Here is an 18,630-nt window from a genome sequence, read left to right as displayed (position 1 = left end):
CGAGTGTGGGCTAACCCAACCCGCTCTGGAGAGATTTTGTGTCACTTCTAAATGTTTCAGTATGAAAAAGTACATTTTACTTTCCTTTTATTTTTAAACAGCTTGAACAGTAAGTAAATTATGTTATTTAACAAAGGTGGTAAAAAAAAATTTTTAAATCAATTCATGATTTCAAAAACTTGATTTTATTTTCGAATTTTCTTTTTTTAAATTTCACTCCATGTTGTTTAAATCAGTCAAATGCCAAATAGAGCAACAAGGAATTCCAGCAGTCTCACAGATGCTGTAAGTTGATCCTAAAGTTTGGACTAACTCAAAAATAGACTTTGAATCCAGAATCATTTCAATCAAAAATCTATTCTGAATAAAAATCGATACTCCAAGAATCTAAATTGAAATCAAATCGAATCATGAGACACCCAAAGATTCCCAGCTCTTATACGTCAATGTCCATTACACCAGAGTGATTCTGTCTTCAGTGTCTTGCCGAAGGACAATTTGACACGTGGACAGCTGGGATTGAACCTCCAACCATCTGACTGAGAAGCAACCAACTCTACCGTTGAGCCACGTACACCATGTGCACCTTATTTAAGAGCATTGCTTTGATTCATCAGTTAACAAAAACAAACTCTTCAACAAAGACAGCACTCAAACGACCAAACAGTCGATTTGTGTTACACTCTTTACTCTTTATGGTAACATTACTGAGGTCTCTAACGATGGATGGAGGAATCCAATGTGCAACTAAGAAATCCTTTTAAAACTCCCTTTGACACAAATGATGCCAAAAGATTTGGAAAGGCCCTCAGTGATCCACTAAGAGCTAAATAAACAAATGGCTAATTGAGTCAATCCTGCCCAACCACACATTTGTATCGCCAACTTCTGCTGTATTTAGGGCTTTATGAAGGATTATTGCAGCAGAAATTAATTTGAGTAAACCCAGAGAATCTAATTTGGAGAGATTAAATTCTTAGGGGAGTTTAAGTTAGTGATTTTAAGAATGGATGAGGACATGAAATATAGAAAATGACAATTATTTGTTATAAACTTGGACATAAGCTCATTGTAAAGGTGAGGCAGAGGGTTAAAAGACGGTTAATCAGAAATGGACCGACCTTTTTTGTTTGAATAGTAGAGCCAATTAGAAAGCAGCTTTGTATCATAAATGTTTAACCTTTCTAAAAGTATAACGAGTTCACTGTCTCTGTCGCAGTTTGTCTTCAATATGGCGTGGTAGTCATTTTTAAATAACACTATGGGTCAAAATAGATGGTGAAGCAGGGTTTGTTTTGGGTTTCAGGATGGGACCATCTTGACCGACATGGTATTACAATGTGCTGCGATCACTTGAATCAGCTCAACACCTGAAGGACTTTTTCTGACATTTTTCTTTTCCGTTTAACAGCCTAAAACAACAGTGCTGTTTCCCAAAGCATGTTTCGTCATGCGTTTCCTTCACGTACCATCTTCAGTTTTGTAGATATCTCTGTCAAATCATGCAGTGTTTCTGTCTCCCGTTATCTTCTGCTTTCTCCTTTTCCAACAGCAAACACATTCATGTCAAATTACCAGAACTTCTTTCTGGGGATTGATATGATAAAAGTCAGTCCAGCAGAGTTTGTGATAAAGCAACCGTCCACTTTTCTTAGTGACGGTTGTTTCCCCTGAACAAAGTGATCTACTGAGAGATAGCAGGGCTATCATGAGCTGTCTGTAGTTTCATTTCTGTGGTTGGGTTCTTCAGCTATGGGCCATTGTTCCAACTGTCCCCAGACTTTAAACATGGAGATGAAACCCTTTAGCTCTGTATTCACAATGTCATCACATAAAACAAACGAGTGGAAATAAACCTCTAAAAACCTGACCTCTAAATTAAATAGAAAGCGTGCTAACTCTGAGATGTTATAATGCAGCACGCTGAGCCAAGGGCATCGTGAATGTCGGGCTGATGAATGGGCACAGTCCCATCAGAGAGAAAATTCCTCCTTTGTCGAGTTGTTCTGTCCTATAGAGGCTGACTTCACTGTGGCTGATCTTGTGGACTGCTGTAATTGCCCATCACTGTAAAAGTGAAGCGAGAAAGTGAAAGCTAAATTGAAATCGGCTGGTCTCCATGGAGAAGACAGCATATTGAGAGATGTAATTATATTTCATTAAAAACAAAGTGTGAAGGCGGCAGTGTTCCCTGAAGCCTGTACATTTTTACATGCAGCGGAGACACACTGCGTGCACAGTGGTCAGCGCTCTGACATCACAAAGACTTTTGCTCGCTGATATTGTCATGCTTTGACTTGTGTCAACATCACAGATACAAGATAGAGGTGTTGGTCTCACCTGGAGCCGTTAATTGACCGGCCTCGGAGTGTTATGATTTCAGTCAATAGCTTGTCGATACAAAGCTTCTATACAACAGGACTGTACTACAAGTCACTGTTTGCAAGGGAGAAACAAAAATTCACAGAGTAGAGAACAAATACGAGGAGGATGCAGAGCAGACAGCGAGCTTGGGGGCGTGTGTAACATATCCCCTCCCTCGCTCTTGAATTTATGCAGAAAATACAAACACTGCTCGCAGTTCCAGGGCAACTTCATGCACACATGAGCACAGACCTCATAATGGTTACAAACACAGACAATGTTAACAATGATTGGCTGCTTTGTGTTCGGAATTCTTCAAAATCACCCAAACTATATTCCAAAGGTGAATACTGTTTCACTGATTTGGTGAATCTGCTGTCAAAACATTAACTGTACTGCAAACCTCAGTCGAACATGTCTGCAAATACACAGGCTTATGATAAGAGGGTGAGATTCTTCAGATGTATTTTAATCTCTTTCTTAAATTATTGTTCTGATGTAACATGTATAATGATGCTGATGTGTTGCCTTGTGTGGATCTTGATTACATTTAGGACTTTCCTCCTTAATGATTTATGAATACAAGCTATTTTCTTCTTTGATACCCCACCTCTGTGCATCTTTAATTTCTCAATTCATCTTCATTACTTTAAATGATCAATTTGAAATTGTACATCTTTGTGCTGTACATTGATGAAGCTCTCTGTTTATTCTCGTCCTGATCGTTTCAAGACTTCAAAACGTTTCTTTTTCTCTCTTCTCTGTCTCACCAAACTTATCTCCATGGTGATCTTTTCTGCTCAAACCTTTGCAAAGTTGTCTCTTTGAATCAAACGCTTCCTTTCAATAGAAACACCTCTGATATTTTATAAACTCACGTTGAATACTATTAGTTTAAACCAAGGTTTCTTGATTTTTTGTTTTTCTTCAAAGATCTCTGCCTACATCAGACGTTTGTGTGTTAGTAACAGCACTGGGTTGCACCAGCTATGCATAAATGGATTTAAACCTACCCTGGTTTTAGGATGGAGTTTAAGCACTGGAGGCTGAGATCGTTTCACCACGGGCAGAAGTTACGACTAAAATCTGACTCCTCGCATGTAGTTGGTATAAAGTCCTCAATAAAACATGGTTGTCATGGTGATTGTGTTGAAAGGTGGGATACGTGGGGGGGTGAGGGTGAGGACGAGCAGAGGGTTTAACCAGCTGTTTGGCATCTGCATTGGAGAGTTGTGTATTCTCGCTTTCGAGTGGAGTGGAGATCATTTTCTCTGCTCAAAACAGAGCACTGTTAAATGACTGTATGTGTTAGGTAAAGGTTTCACCACAAGCTGTAGATTAAGGGTGTAGACTTCAGGCATCACGTCCTCGTAATGCTTTGTCATATTTTACATTGGGTTGTGGGGTAAAGTCAGTTAGCAGTTATTTCCAGTCGTTAGTCTGTGCAGATAAATAAAGACACACCATAACAAACACTGCATTAAGAAAAATGCTTTTCAGTTAAAACCTCATATCTGTGACAATACTTTTGCTAGTTTGGACTAACACTCCACCAGCTGAAAATTCAAACTAACAAAAAAATGTCCCATCTGCAACCAAACAATAATGCAACATAAAGGTTGCATCTTCTCCTCCTTTTCAACCACTTTAAATAAGTCTCAGACCTCCTCAAAACATTTGTGTGAAGCTTCTTGTTCTAAATCCACTCTGATCCTGTATTTGATCATGTCTATAAACCCCTCTATTTCAGCCCTGTTAAGAACAGGCTGTTTCTGTGTCTGTAGCTTTAAATGTAAATGAGCTGTGTCTGACCACGCCCCTCTCTGGAAGGGCTCAGATGGCTCTGGCTCTCTCCCTCCATGCCCATGAGAAGGCAGACTCAGAGGGCAGAGAAAACACCTCGCTTTGGGAGTGTCAACCACCTGGGGGAGGGGTTACTGCCCTTTGTGATGTCATGAAGGGAAAATCTCCAAACAGCCTGTTTGAGCACACATTTTCTTAAAAGTGGAGCAGGCAAAAGACGGAGAGGACAAACTTTTCTTATAATTGCAGTGTTTGTAGACTGACTAGGGATTAGTGTGAGAGGGACATGATACATTTTATTTTGCTGGATCTGTGACCTTTAAGTTAACTTAACAGGTTTACACTTAAGAGTTTAATAGGATAGGATATAACTTTATTGATCCCCAATGGGGAAATTCGGGCGTTACAGCAGCAGCAGCAGTGCAGAATCAAAAACAAAAGTCATTGTGGTCTTAACAAGGGTAAGACAGACCCTTTAAGGGGCTGGTGCAACAGGCCTCTTGGTCAGTTCAGAGTTTAGACAATCATATCGGAGCGTGTCACCAGCCTGCCAACTGACCAATCAGATAACAGGAAAATGAAGCTATTAAAGGTGGTTTTATGTCCAGTGTCTCTGCAGATCGTGTAGTCTACTGATCTTTCTGACAACTTAGAAGAAGGGTAGAGAGAGAGGAGATTGTCCTTTAATCTTTTGGTCAAGTAAAAAAAAGGACTTGGTCGATATTAAGTTTGTGAGATTTGGAATGACATGAGGTCACAGTGATCTTTAACCATCGAACTCAAATCAGGTCATCTTTGAGTCAAAGTGGACATCTGTTCAAATTAAAAATAGATTTTCTCGGGATGTCATTCTGTGAATGTCAGGTTCACATGGAAACTGAGAGTAATATGTTTGACCCAGACATGACGACATCAAAGTCAACATGACGATTATTTTTATCATATTTGACGATTGTGTAACTAACTATGGTGGTTCATAGCTTAAGAGATCCCAGTGGCCTTTGACCAACATGATCTAATCAGAGATGATTGATACCAGATGAACTTTTGAAGGTTTTTCCTTCAATGATTAAAAAGACATGCAGCTCTTCAGCTGTGATCAGCCCATACTGTACCATCCCTGGTTCTTTTTCTTTAAACCAAAGCTAAACGATCATGTGACTTATCACACCTATAACAGTAGACTTACACTAAGTAGTCGTGGACATCATGTCTGCACACTCCCCAGAATCTCTCTGTGCTGTTTCATAACTTCACTCGGATGGATTTTTCTTCAGAGCCCAGCTGGTGTCATCTCTCTTCAGCCAAAACCTCTGGCTGTTCTTTCCGGCTGCTTCTGAAGATTACTTTAAGGCCTGATGGAAGCTTTGATCAAATCCTTCACTAAACTGGATGTGGATGTGAATACAGATCAGCAGAACTTCCTGTCTAAGCTATTTCAAAGTTTCGAGGCATTGTCTTCTCTTTTCCCAAAATGCCTGGTGTAGCCGACCGCGCGTACAGTCGACATTACACTTACAGGTTTTCAGTAGTCACTGTACACAAACGCGTACACAGTGCAACTAGGATACCTCATGCTAATCATTGCTCCTTTATCTTCTGGGCACTTTAATGACTCAACATGCACTTTAATCTGCATCCCTAACTGTCTGCATTGACTGTTTAATGTCTGACCTCACATCTCTGGCACTACCTCAAACACCACTGTACATGCACAAACAACACTAACTTCTAGAAGGTCAGCGCTTTGTTTCTGAGGCTCTATAACTGTTTACAGGTCTCTTTTAATTAGCACATACATCTTCTCTCCTTCACAGGTTAGGGTTATAAGCATAAGTCTAATGTTAACTGCACAGGTTTAATCTGTAATTATGTTGACTCTTAGTCACATAAGAAGCTTCTAAATCTTGTTTGGGGCTTATTGTATACAGAGGGGAGGGGGACAGCGGTTGTGTATTGTAACTAATGTTGTGTGTCCTTCTTGTCTTGTATACTGCTACTGGATGCCTTGAATTTTCCTCGGGATCAATAATGTATCTATCTATCTATCTATTTATCTATCTAAGGTCTTTAGGCAACTAAACCGTCTTAGTTTTACTCAGTCCCACAAAAGGTAAGATTCAGGCTTCCTATCAGTGAATCACTTTAAATGTTTTCAATATTTTGTATCTGTCGTTGTTTTTCACGTTGACCTGCGAGCTGCTAAATGTCAGTGAATAAAGCTGACTCTTCTACTTATTCGACTGAAGTGGAATATGACAGATCTTACTAAAGTGTTAGCACTTCTACTGTACACCACACTAAAAAAGAACACGTAATGGAAGAAAAACGGTGAAACTGTTGTCCTGTGCTACATAGAGTAGGTACTTAAATACATGCAGATTTATGAAAATTTCACAACACCTTACATACTATCCTACTCAAACTTAAGCTACACCTTCAGAGCACACAGTTAAACAATCTAGAAGATCCAGCCTGTGTGGGGAGGATTTGACATCTAGAAACTTTGTGTAAAATAAATCTCACTAGTCTCCACCCGCCTCCTCAGAGGTGACCAGTGTTTGCCAATCAATAAACAAAAGTCTGATCCAGATTTAACCGAGGTAAAGGTAGAGGTGCCACCCTGCTTCTTCATGCATGTGAGTGCAGCCCTGCCAACGTGTGTGCAGCTGCTTATCAGGCAGTAATGTGTCGGTCATTGCACTGACAAGGTCACAGCATCAGGTCACATCAAACCACAGCGCAGGATGGTGCCCATTTAAACTGGCAAGAAAGACAGAATGACATTACTCCTTCACTTCCTTTCATCATTCCTTTTTCTAATCGAACAAAGTGGCTATTATCGGCCCTGCAGATTAATGCATAAAGTGAATGGAAGTCTGGAGCAGATACTGCACAGCATCCACAGATGAGATTACAGGATTCATGGCAGATATGTAGGGCACAAATCTTGTGTTGTTTGCAAAATGCTGTCATCCAATCTTCACAGTAAGCACATTTTACCTGCTGCTGGAGGAGACACAATCCCGGCTCTTCTAATATGTCTCTATTTAGACCTGACAGTTATTCCCTGCACACCTCATATCAACATCGCACTCGCAGCACAAACAGACACTTTTCTTCTATTTTCAAACTCTGCTCCGTGTGTAATCATATTGACACTGTTCTTCCCCTGTTCTCTCGAAGTTAGTCTGTTCTTTGTCTGTTTGCACGGTCGACCAGCGCTCCTCTTCGCTGTCCGAAGTGTCTGTACAGTTCCTCAGTGAGACGAGAGTGACCTTTAGATGGAAGGATTGAGAAGAGTTCATGTTCAGCGGTAAGTTGTTACCCGACACCTTCAAACTGAACACAGAGGTAAGCAGCAGGCTGATACGTCTTCCTCACCTGTTAGGGATGCTGCAGTGGTGGTCAGTGACCTGAAACGTCTGTCAGGCCGTAAAAAGACTTCTTTACTCCTTCTTACCAGGCGTTACAGGATTTCACAGCAGTTTCACCTTTAAAAATTGTAATGCCAATAAATGTCTGACATAAAAATAATCCCGACCTGACACATTACAGCTCTCCAGTCCACATGTTTATAGAAGTACAATGAAAGCATTCTTGTATCTGATCAACACTTGGAACATTAAATATTGTATCATAATAATAGTGGAAAGGCACAAAGTGGTGCGTAAAAGCTTTAAGCCCTTTCTTGGAGGGGGACCGCCCCGATTGCCATCAGTTATTTTGCACCCTGACTTTTAAAAAATGTTTCCGTTTGTTTCATGTGTTGCTCTGATTTGTGTTCTTCTCTTCGTACAGATAAATGAAAACGAAGAAACCTCCTGCCAATCATTAGCTGCAGTAAATATTTTAGATCTAATTGCACAGACTGTCAGTGGTGTTGGCTGCAGGTTGTTTCAGTTCATGTTCTGCACACAGGCTCTTTATACTGTACCATATGCCGGGAAAGAAATAATAACTCAGTTCCCACTGCTTCTCTAAAAGGTTCCTGCATGCATCCATGTCTTCAGAATGTGCCTCTTGTTTTACAGCATCAGGCTTACAGTGCGTGTGTCTCAGATCTTGGTCTGGATTTATTGTAGCACAGTGGAAGCTATGGCCAGATATCTTATGGCCTGATCCGATGAATGTTTAATGGGTCTGGAGAAGTGTGCGTGGAGGAAGCTGACTGTGCTGCATCAGTAGGCCGGGCTGTAAAACGAGACGAGGAGGAAGTCGGCTCGGGATGGTTGGAGGAGAGAGGGAGGGAGAGAGGGAGAGAGAGAGAGAGAGCGAGAGAGAGAGAGGGAGGATAGAGCATTCAGGACTGCTCAGACGTGCGTTACTACTCACATCTATGACCCAAGAGTTGATCAGACTCATTCATGCCTGAGCTAGCAGAGGTATTTAACTACAGTTATTGTTTATATATGGACACTTTGAAGCACCTTTACATTTTCTCCAGTGGCATTTAAAACTCTGCATCACATTTCCTGCAGTATTTTCAAATGTTTTATAAACCTAAAAAGAAGTAAATCCTCAAGTGAAATCTTATTTTATTTTAACTCTGCGTATTTATTTTTGCAGGTTTGCAATTTTTAATGAGCATGCCCAGAAACTACCTCCACATTGTAAACATTTCACCGTGTTCACACTGCTGACTGTGAGTGAGCCTCAGTGCTCTGTCTGCTGGATTGAATACAGTTTACCCAGTCATCCATCCAAGTGTTTCCTCTGCCTGACAGAGCCAGTTTCCATGTGTCCGTGTCTGTAGAGCAGGCGGCGGGTGAGCAGCAAAGACGCTCAGTTCTGTGTAGACAGGAAGCTCTGAGCGATCAGAAGGACTCTGTCAAGTCAGGGGAAAGTCTTCCTGTGGGGACTTTGGTTCAGCCTGACTGCAGGCGGACGCTGGTGGCAGTTTGTGTTACCATTGACTAAAAGGCAAAGTCTGGATCACTTTAAAGGTTTAGTCCAATGTCATAGCAGTCAATGCTTTAAATAAGCCTTGTGAGTGAGCTTGAACTCTTCATCCACGAGATCAACACGTCAACCTTGCCGTATCACCTTCCTCGGGGTTTTGAAAATCAGCATGAAGCTTCGTTAAATTTCCTCCTGCACTTGAACTGGGTTCCTCACAGCCCCTCCCTCCTCACTGATCAGAGTAAAGCTTCCTCAGCCCATCAGGGACAGTGGACATCTGCCCGTCCATATGTGCAGCTACCGTACGAGCCCCGCACAGCTGCGAAGAGTTTGCTAATGAGGATGAAAAACTTCAGGATGTACAGGGAAAAATGAAATGATTTCGCTTCACGCCAAAAGAAACTCCCCCTTCTGACAACATCACGAAAGACAATTGGAGCAGCAAACTGGCCTCTGTCCTGTGTGTGTGTGTGTGTGTCTCACTCAGACACTGTAGTGGAATGCAAAGATGTGATTGGCTGTTCAGCATCATTGGAGAAAATATCAAATGTAGGGATGTAAAGATTAATCGTGAGGAAGTTAAAAATTGATTCCAAGGTGTGAAGATTCACATCAGTACCAGTGAAAAATGAATCGCAGTAATGTTGTACAGCAGAGACGGTCGGTTGTAACAAACAGGCGTTACCATGGCAGCTTCGAAGCCGAGCCTAACAAGCAGGTTCGCAGCTTCGCTCACCCAAATGAGTTTAAGAGCCAAAGAGATGACCATGTTCATCGGTGTTTTCATGATTACATTTAAGAAATCTTTTTCAGTCGTCTCCTAATTTTTTTCTTTCGTCTCATTTTGTTAAATAAATCGTGAGAGAATCGTGATGGTGAATCCAGCATCGTGGATCGTTTCGTATTGTGAGCTCAGTGAATTTTTACATTTCTAATCAAACGCAAAGATATCGATGAGCTTCATCAATCTCGTTTACATGCAGCTGTTCCTGCTCGTAAAGCAAGAGTGCAGGAAGTGATTTTTTTTTTTTTTTTTTTTTTTTTTTTCCGTCAGAGCTCAACTGAGAAAATGTGACGGTAAGATTTCCTGTCAAAGTGAAATATTACTTTACATTGACTCCTGCTTCAGCGCTGATCAAAGGAATTTAACTAAAATAGAATCTTCAATACTCTCCAATTTAAACTCCACAGTGGCGGTGCAAGTCGCCAATACAGCCAGGTCATCTTTTGATGATGTGCCCACTCTGTGCTCCCTGACTGCAGCACAAGAGCTTCAGCAACTACTGGCTGCCCGCTTTTTTCCATGACTCAGCGAAAGGACACGGCACGGGTACGATATATTCAGAACAAATACCAGAGAGCAATACCTTCCTGAAGTGCTTCATCATGATCAGTGCACCATACACACACTCCTCGCTAACTACTACTATCTATTAAAGTGAAATCTCTCAATTCTGAACCAGTGCCATAAGAGTTAGGGAGTGTGTTCAAATAAAACACTGTCTTTATGTGAGCCTGCACATCAGGTGTCTCTCTGTCTTTCAGCAGTGATATCATTGAAGTAACACAGGTAGGTAACGACAGATAAGCAGTCTTCCCCCGCAAAGAAATGAAGCGGCCGCACCGGGACACAGTGTGATGTCGCAGCGCTCAGCTGCTGACTGACAATCCCCACACGTCTGTGAATCATGAATACATCCGACTCATTCATGCCTGAGCTAGCTTAGATGCTGGATTTGTTTTTCTTCATGGACATTTTGAGGAAACTTGAAAACTAGTTTCTCTGGTGGATTTCAGTGCTGAACTTTTTTTCTTTTTTTTTTTTAAGATTTATTTTCAGGCTTTTATGTCTTTATTTGGAGAGAGGGAGAGAAAGTGGATAGCATTGGAAATCAGGGAGAGAGAGGGGAGAGACATGCGGGAGATGGGCCACGGGCCTGGGTCGAACCTGGGCCGCCCCGGGTGTGGACTGATGTGCGCGCTGCCACAGTGCTACCAGCGCCCGTGCCTACCTTATTTTTGTAAACATATTTTCATGTCGTTCCCTAAAGTATTTTTAAATACTGTAAATGCCTGAACAATAATTAAAGGTGACGCTGAAATGTGTTTCATCTAAATTGTGTGTTTTTAAAGCTCTTGTGAGAAACTTCTGGTTTGAGTTGTTTTTGGCGACACCTGTGGACAAAGTCGTCTTTGCAAAAAAAGAATTCTCCTAGAATTGCCTAAAGCTGATATGATGTGAGGCAGAGGCTGCAGCAAACGAGTGCTAATAAGTATCTGGAAGCAACAAATGATTTGCTTTTCAGAGTGGATGTTGTCGATGTTTTGGGGGGGGGGTTAAATTCTAGTTTAACTCTTGCGTGGTCACATGGTCCCTCAGTGGGCGGGGTCATCGCTCTTCCTTTATGAGGTGGCAAGCTAAAGGTTAGAGAGGGAGGGGTTCACACAAAAACAACATGGGTGACCCGTGCCTGCTACTTTTTAGGTAGTCATTACTTAATCCATACTATATTTACATCAGGTTTATTTGATGTATGCTATATTAATGAGGTCAGAATGTCAAGTATTAGTACATATCAGAGTAAGAAAACATCCCGGCAGATCCATCCCACCCTCATACAACCTGTTGCACTACTGAGTAGTGATGCAAAAACAACCCGACATGAGTCAGGTGTGTATATCTGGGTTAACTGCACTCTGTGGAAACACACTGGCCTTATCAAAACACCAGCACCCTGCGGACTGCTCATGTGTAATTGAAAAGGATCTGCACCAGTCTAAAACTAAACATGAAGCATCTCTTGCCAACTTTTTTTTCCACCACTTCATCCAGCTGAGCAGCGCTAACACACCAGCCCAGTGAATTTAAATGGAGGCTGCTGGGAGCAGGAGGGATGACCGCACAGCCGGTTGGTGATTTTGACCATGTGTCCCATTTGCCCATAAATATCACTGGTGCTTCTTTACATTACACCTAGCTAAAGAAGGAAACACTGTATGGATGTATGGACTTACATGGAGACCTGCCTAGAAAAGGCTCCAATTCGTTTCTATGAAAGCTCTGCTCTAGTGTATACCTTAAGAACCTAATGATCAGGCTTTTTATGTGTTATTCTCATTGAATCTAAGAGATCGTATGAAAACACACATGATGAATTACAGAGAAGCAATCACACATACAATGTACAGGTGTTAGCACCTGCCAATTTGTTATTTTAAACGTCTGTATGAGCTCTGAATTTCCCAATCAGTGGGTCCCTTTTTTGAAGTAGAACATATAGTATAATCAACTTCAAACTGAAAAAAATATCTTTACATCTTTACATTTACAGCTCTGAGTCCAGAAGAAACAACCCACAACTTCAAACTGAAAAAAAGTGGACTTGTCTTTTTTTGGCTCAGTGGGAGAGGCTTTGAGCTGAGATGCGTGCTCTGATTTTAACAGTGTGTGTGACCTCAATCCAGGAAGTTGAATGTGGGATTTAGAGAGACACTTTATCTGAAGCCACAGAGCTCAGTGGAGGATGTCTCCCTCTGATTCACATTTAAACTCTGGTCATACACGTCTCAGAGAACCGAGCGATAAAGAACATCCACACGCCAGAAAAAGGAAATGAGCCTTTTGAAGTCCTGCGAGCTCCAAAAAAAACTGAGCAGTCCAGAGGAGAGCAGGGACAGTGTAAACAGCTGAGAGTCTGGCAATGAATATGATGAATATGAGGAGTCATTACCAGCAGAGCTTGGTATTAGATCAATGAAAGGCCTGACAGAAGCATTAACAGCCACACAGAAACACTAAACACACAAGTCGTCCAGCGAGAGAAGGAGCTGAACACCCACAGGCTCCGAGTCCACGCTGGGAACGAGACACGAGTCTGTTTTCTTTGTCAGCAGCTTTTGTTTTTGCCAAGCAGCCACCCACTTCAGGGATCATCAAAAAAAACAAAACAGGGATACCAGGAAGGATTCTGGGAGTTAAATTAATGAGGCAGCAGTGCTCCCTGACAGTTAAACACACAGTTTACCCCAAAATACACAAATCAGAAAGACTTGAGAGAGCGCAGCCCTGAAATGTTGTGATTCAGAGCTCGACGTGAATCTTCTTTCACTGAAACAGGGAGAAATACAGACCAACTGTAGTTTAGATTTAAACTAGTGAACACACATAATGATTAAATCACTGTGCTTCACTTCTTCTATAAGGAAACAGGAGAAGAGACCGGACCCATATTCTGCTGTTTCTGTTTCTATATGCTCTTTGGTGTGTTTTCCACATGTATTGTGCACGATTAGGCACGACCAATCAGATCAGAGTCTGCCTGTGTGGGGACCCTGATCGTGGGGGATTCAGAGCGATGCAAAGACAGGCAGCATGGAGCAGCACCACATGAAGACAGACGCTTCTTTCAAACATTCACACTCGCACATAAAACTGATATATGAACCCAAAAAGAGCAGAATATGGAACCTTTGATCCCATCACACAGCTGCACGTAAGGGTCACCATCACAGCTGAAGTGGAGTTTGGCCTGGCAATAAAACATTCTCTACAAACACCCAGCTCCTCGTGTTGAGCCCTCAGCCTATCAGTGATGTTAAAGGTTGACGGTTCAAACCCACAGAGCCCTGAGAGCTGCGCCGACGTCACTTCTTGATTTAAACGAAGGAGTCCTTTTGATGAAACCAAAACTCAGCAAGGCTTCTTAACTTTACTGTGTAGCCACATTTTTTTTCTTTAGAAAAGCAGGAGTATGACCTCATCAGAGGGAAAAGCTGTCGGTGCGACCCGCCTGCTCCGTGTGGTCATCTACCGCAGTAACGTTTACGCAGAGCGGGCGAAGGTGACCTTTCAACCGTCCATCACGTCCATCGCAGTGCGTGAAGGTGACAGCTGCACGCTCGAGGTAATGACATAAGTCAACGTTTTATTTTGTATCCACGACAGTTAGACATCACACACACACACACACACACACCTCCCTCCTGTTGGCATGGTCACTTGTGGCATATGTATTTATCGAGCAAAGCGAGTAGAATGCATCTCACAGCTCAGTCATAATTAGTCCAACTCAGTCTGTGCTAGACAGCCTGTTAGTGGGCATATGTTCACATCCTGGTTAAAGACATACTGCTCCCTGAGGGGATTCTCTCTGTGGTGACTGTGTGTGTGTAGAGTGTGTGTGTGTGTGTGTGTGTGCGTGGGTAGGGGCAACAGGTGGGTGTGTCTGCATCGGGCAGCAGGCGGTTGCTGTGGAGCCGCCCCCGAGCATCCATTAACACAACCCACCATCTTCCCTTCCCCCAGCGCTGAGAGCGGGCACTCGAGACCCGGAGGGAGACAAGTTCATCGGAGTGTACGGAAGAGGAAGACGACAGGACGTAGACGGGGGAAGGGGAGGAGAAGGGAGGGGCGGTGAGGACCGGTGAGTCCGGTGGGGAATGTGAGAGGAGAGAGAGAGAGCGAGGGATGAAACAAGGTGAGGACAAGAGGAAAGCGGAGAACAGAGAAGGAAGAGAGGTAGTCTGGCTCGGGTCCAGGGTTATCACTGGCAAAAGTGGAAGCGTTTGCCAGCTGCCAGCTGGAGACAGCAGCACTCAGCCAGAAGGATGCTGCCCTGCACAGCTCCTGTCTGCTGCTGTGTTCATCTGTGTGAGCTGCTGAGCTCGCTATATTTGTGTTAACACACAGACAAGGACCAGCTGCATCGCCAGTAATACTGACAGAGAGGACCGTCTCGACACAACCCAAACAAGTCACGTCAAAGTGGTCGCAGCCAGGAGTTTGAGCTCATTCCTGCCAAGTTCGCTGCAGCCCCAACCACGGAGGAGACGAGAGAAGCCGCTTAAAAACATCTCCCTAAGTCTCCTCCTCTGGCAGAAGACGCCTCTGCGTATCCTCTTTAGGCACAACATTACATAACCGCCAAGCCAGTCACATGCCACAACGATTCAACACTTGGACATGTATATAAATCAGTGTCAGAAGTTTAACACCGTGATAAAAGCTTGTTGGTGTCCAACATTAAAAGTCCATTCTTCATCGTGTGATCAAAGAGGCTGAAACTCAGACGCTGTCCCAGTTTCATCTGTCTGCCTCTCCTGTGATTTTTTTTCTATTTTTTATTTGGGGAGGGGGGAGGGGGGAGGGGGGGGGGTCAGAAGAAAAGGGGGGACAAGAAGGTTTTTCTTTCAGAGTCAAGCTGCTGCGGTTAAGCTTGCACCCGCCGCGTGCCTTTGTCACTGGTGCAGTTTAAAAGAAGTTGACGTGTTTAAACTTCAATGACAATCTTCTCTTTAATAATCAGTAAAACATGAAGTGGTTGGATCCACCAGGTGTAAATACTTTATCGTTTCTAAGTAATCCGAAGCCCGCAAGGTTTTGTACTGTTGGTCAGCCAAAAGAAGCACAATGAATATTTCATGGAGAGTTTTGGAAACAGCGTACCAAAATGTCAAACAGAAACCTTGAACGTCCGAGAAGGTTCTAGTAGAGAGACGAAAAACATTCAAAAGATAGAAGAAGAAAAAAAGTACTGACTCCACACACCAGGAGCTCCAATGAAGTTGAATTTAAAGGAATATCCCAGTTTGGGGCCCTTCATCACACATGAAACTGGAAACAAAGGAGACCTACTCTCTCACATCGTCTTCAACCTCTGCAGTCACGGGAATATCTTTGAGAACAATATTAGTCATGAGCACCATCAGTTTATATCTAACATGGACAACATGAGACATGCTCTTTATATCACTTTAGCCCTATTTATGATTTGGAACCTATTCTGTCCTTTTCCATGTATGAAACCTGTGAGTTTCATCTTGAAATAAATTAGAAAAAACAGCAGCATTTTTGTCTGACGTCGGCTGCAGGTGGTTGAATGATCTCTCATCTCTAACTGCATCTTGTCACCAACTGAAAAAATCAAAAATAAATCTGAACTCACAGCCAGCACAGCCTCCAGAGAAGCCCTTAAATTCCCCTTAATGCACTCCAGCTCAGACAGCGCTCCCTCTCGCGGACACAGTTGGTATGACTCAGCATCAGCAGGAACAGCTCCCCAGGAGGAGGTTAATCCACTCATAGCATTTTAATGACATCTACACCAGCGCACCATACTAATCACATTTGCCTCCACATTTCACGACTGGTTGCTGGCAGCCGGCGTGCAGCTCGCTGCAGCAGAAAAGCAGCTGCCCGCAAAATGTGCTCGAGCTCCTAAAAGCAAACTCACACATGCAGGGAGGAATATGTCAGCACAAACGAGAGGCAAAATCTATCACTCTGAGGCTCCAAACGTCACAACTCCAAGAGTGCCATCTATCAGTGCAAAGCACGAATCATCAGGATGCATTACTGAGGGAATCAGAATTGTTTGAAGAGGTTTCACCTGACAGCAGTTCACATTGAGTCAGTGTTACAGCTCAGTTCTCATTCATTTAAAGGAGGACCGCTCCGCTTCCCCCATCATCCGCCGGCCGGCCCGCCTCCACTCAGGTGCGGGGATGAGCACACGCATGAACTTCATGACGTAAAGTGTGACATTTTCAACATACAAGCAAAGTAAGCTTCAAAAACAAGCAGGGAAACGGCTTTTGAAATGAAAAAAGCACATTTTAAACTTGAGCAAAAGGTGGATAGATGTTCTGCACTTCGACTCACCTTGAGCGGCCGTTCCTCGGGTGCTGAATACACTTGCTATCAAAGTGGCCACATACCAAATCATAGTACTATCGCCGACCACAAATAAACCTCATCATATCTCAAAGTGCCCCTTTCGGTGAATCCTTCATCAGGACAAACTGCAACGGGCCGGTATCCTGTTCTCTCGTTAACCGAGCCCTGGACACTTTTCCATCGGCGCTTTCCCCTCTCTCTTCCCCTCTCCTCCGCTCTCCTCGCGCATCCTGAGACGGATCACCTGCGCCAATGGGACGAGAGTAGACGACGCAACGAAATCAAGCACGAGCCTTTTTAGAGAAGAGCGGCCCCGCCTCCGCACTTGTTCTATTGATGGGCGTGTGAGAAAGTCGGCCCCTGATTGGTTACCTGCGCTGTCGGTTTCTCAGCTGGAATGTTGCGTTCAGGGCATACTCGGAGTTTCCACGCCTCATTATGAAAAAATGAAATTAGTGTCTTTTTTGGAAAATCCAGCATTCTCAATCTTATCTCTTTTTAATTCATGACAGTCTGAGGTTAATAATGCTTGAATAATCTTATTGTGTCTGTATTTTTATGGATTTGAAACGTTTTTTAACATGATCAGAAACATGACAGGATAGTATTGTTAAAAGGCTTAATTACTCTGGGCTTCTTGTGTTGTCTTGGTTATTTAGATGTTGTTTGGCTTCTTTCATTTTTAGGGTCCTATGTTTTTTCATCTAATGTTGCCCTTTGTAAACCTGTGTTTTTACAGTGATATAAAGTTTGATTACATAACATTAATTACATCCAAAGTCACGTTTTTTTTTAATGTTAAGCAAACTTAAAGTTGGGTTATAGCAAAAGTATATTAAAATAAACTTAAACAAAACATGTGGAAGAAAGTAAATATTATTCAACCCAGCATGTTCCTGTTTTTGTTTGTAGCAGGTGATGGAGGCGATACAGGAAATCACAGTCATGCTTGGCAATATCCAACAGGTAGCCCCTGTAAACTACTGCTACACCTTCCATTTTTAACTGTACACTTGTTATAACATTGATCTATGGTAGTGGGGGTGGGTGATTATAGTAGCTCAGTCTGTAGGGACTTGGGTTGAGAATTGGAGGGTTGGTGGTTCAAGTCCCGGCACGGACCAAGTCCTGATATTGGCCTGGTAGTTGGAGAGGTGCCAGTCCACCTCCCAAGCACTGCCAAGGTGCCCTTGAGCAAGGCATCCAACCCCAAAAAACTGCTCTGGAGCACTTGCTGCAGGCTGCCCCCCCTCACCCTGAGACCCCCCTATCAATGCATGTCCATAGGATCCTGTTGGTGGACGAGTGTGTATTTCGGCCTATGTGGGAATGTGGCAGCCTGTCCGTCAAACAGAGTGTAAAAAACGAATTTCCTCTAGCAGGATTGATGATGTATAAAATATTATTATTATAAAAAACAATCAGGAATGAATGAGATAAAAAGAAAGAGATATATAATGCATAAAATGTAATAAAGAAAAAACAGACTTTACAATAATGAGACAGAAAACTTACTAAAACATGTGAATAAAACTTCACAACTGCTACCTCAAGTACATCAATAATACAGGCTCTGTGCGTTTCTTCATGTTACAACATTAAGTGTGACTGTGGACAAACAGGATCCCAACACCTGTGTCGTGAGTACTGCATGTTCCATTTTAACAGAGATCGTAAACGCAGCACTGAGGGGAACCGTTTCAAGGTGGGTTGGAGTGCGAAGCCGGAGCTGCGGTATCATCCTGCGCAATGAGAGGAGAGGGAAACCTCCAGCAGGAGCATCCTCACCTCACCGCTGCCATTATTCCATTTAAAAAAAGAGGAAGTCTGTGTGTGAAACTGTTCACTGTGTATGAATGAAACAGTGTAGCCGGACTTACTATGGA

General features: G+C 42.9%; 1 protein-coding gene across 5 annotated transcripts in view; it reads right to left on the bottom strand.

Annotated features, from left to right (window-relative positions):
- igsf9bb (immunoglobulin superfamily, member 9Bb) overlaps positions 1 to 17,017 on the bottom strand; it is a 116,447-nt gene extending 99,430 nt beyond the window's left edge. For all 5 annotated transcript variants that reach the window (XM_079356468.1, XM_079356470.1, XM_079356469.1 and 2 more), the window contains exon 1: positions 16,730 to 17,017. In XM_079356468.1, coding sequence (XP_079212594.1) covers positions 16,730 to 16,793 — 64 coding nt within the window. In that variant the 5' untranslated portion in view covers positions 16,794 to 17,017. The remainder of the gene's footprint in view (positions 1 to 16,729) is intronic.
- Positions 17,018 to 18,630: the final 1,613 nt, after the last annotated feature.

Source organism: Symphodus melops, assembly GCF_947650265.1.
Source record: "Symphodus melops genome assembly, chromosome: 11".
Lineage (NCBI taxonomy): Eukaryota > Metazoa > Chordata > Actinopteri > Labriformes > Labridae > Symphodus > Symphodus melops.
The sequence above is the reverse complement of the archived record's forward strand: the minus strand, read 5'-3'. Positions and strand labels throughout refer to the sequence as shown.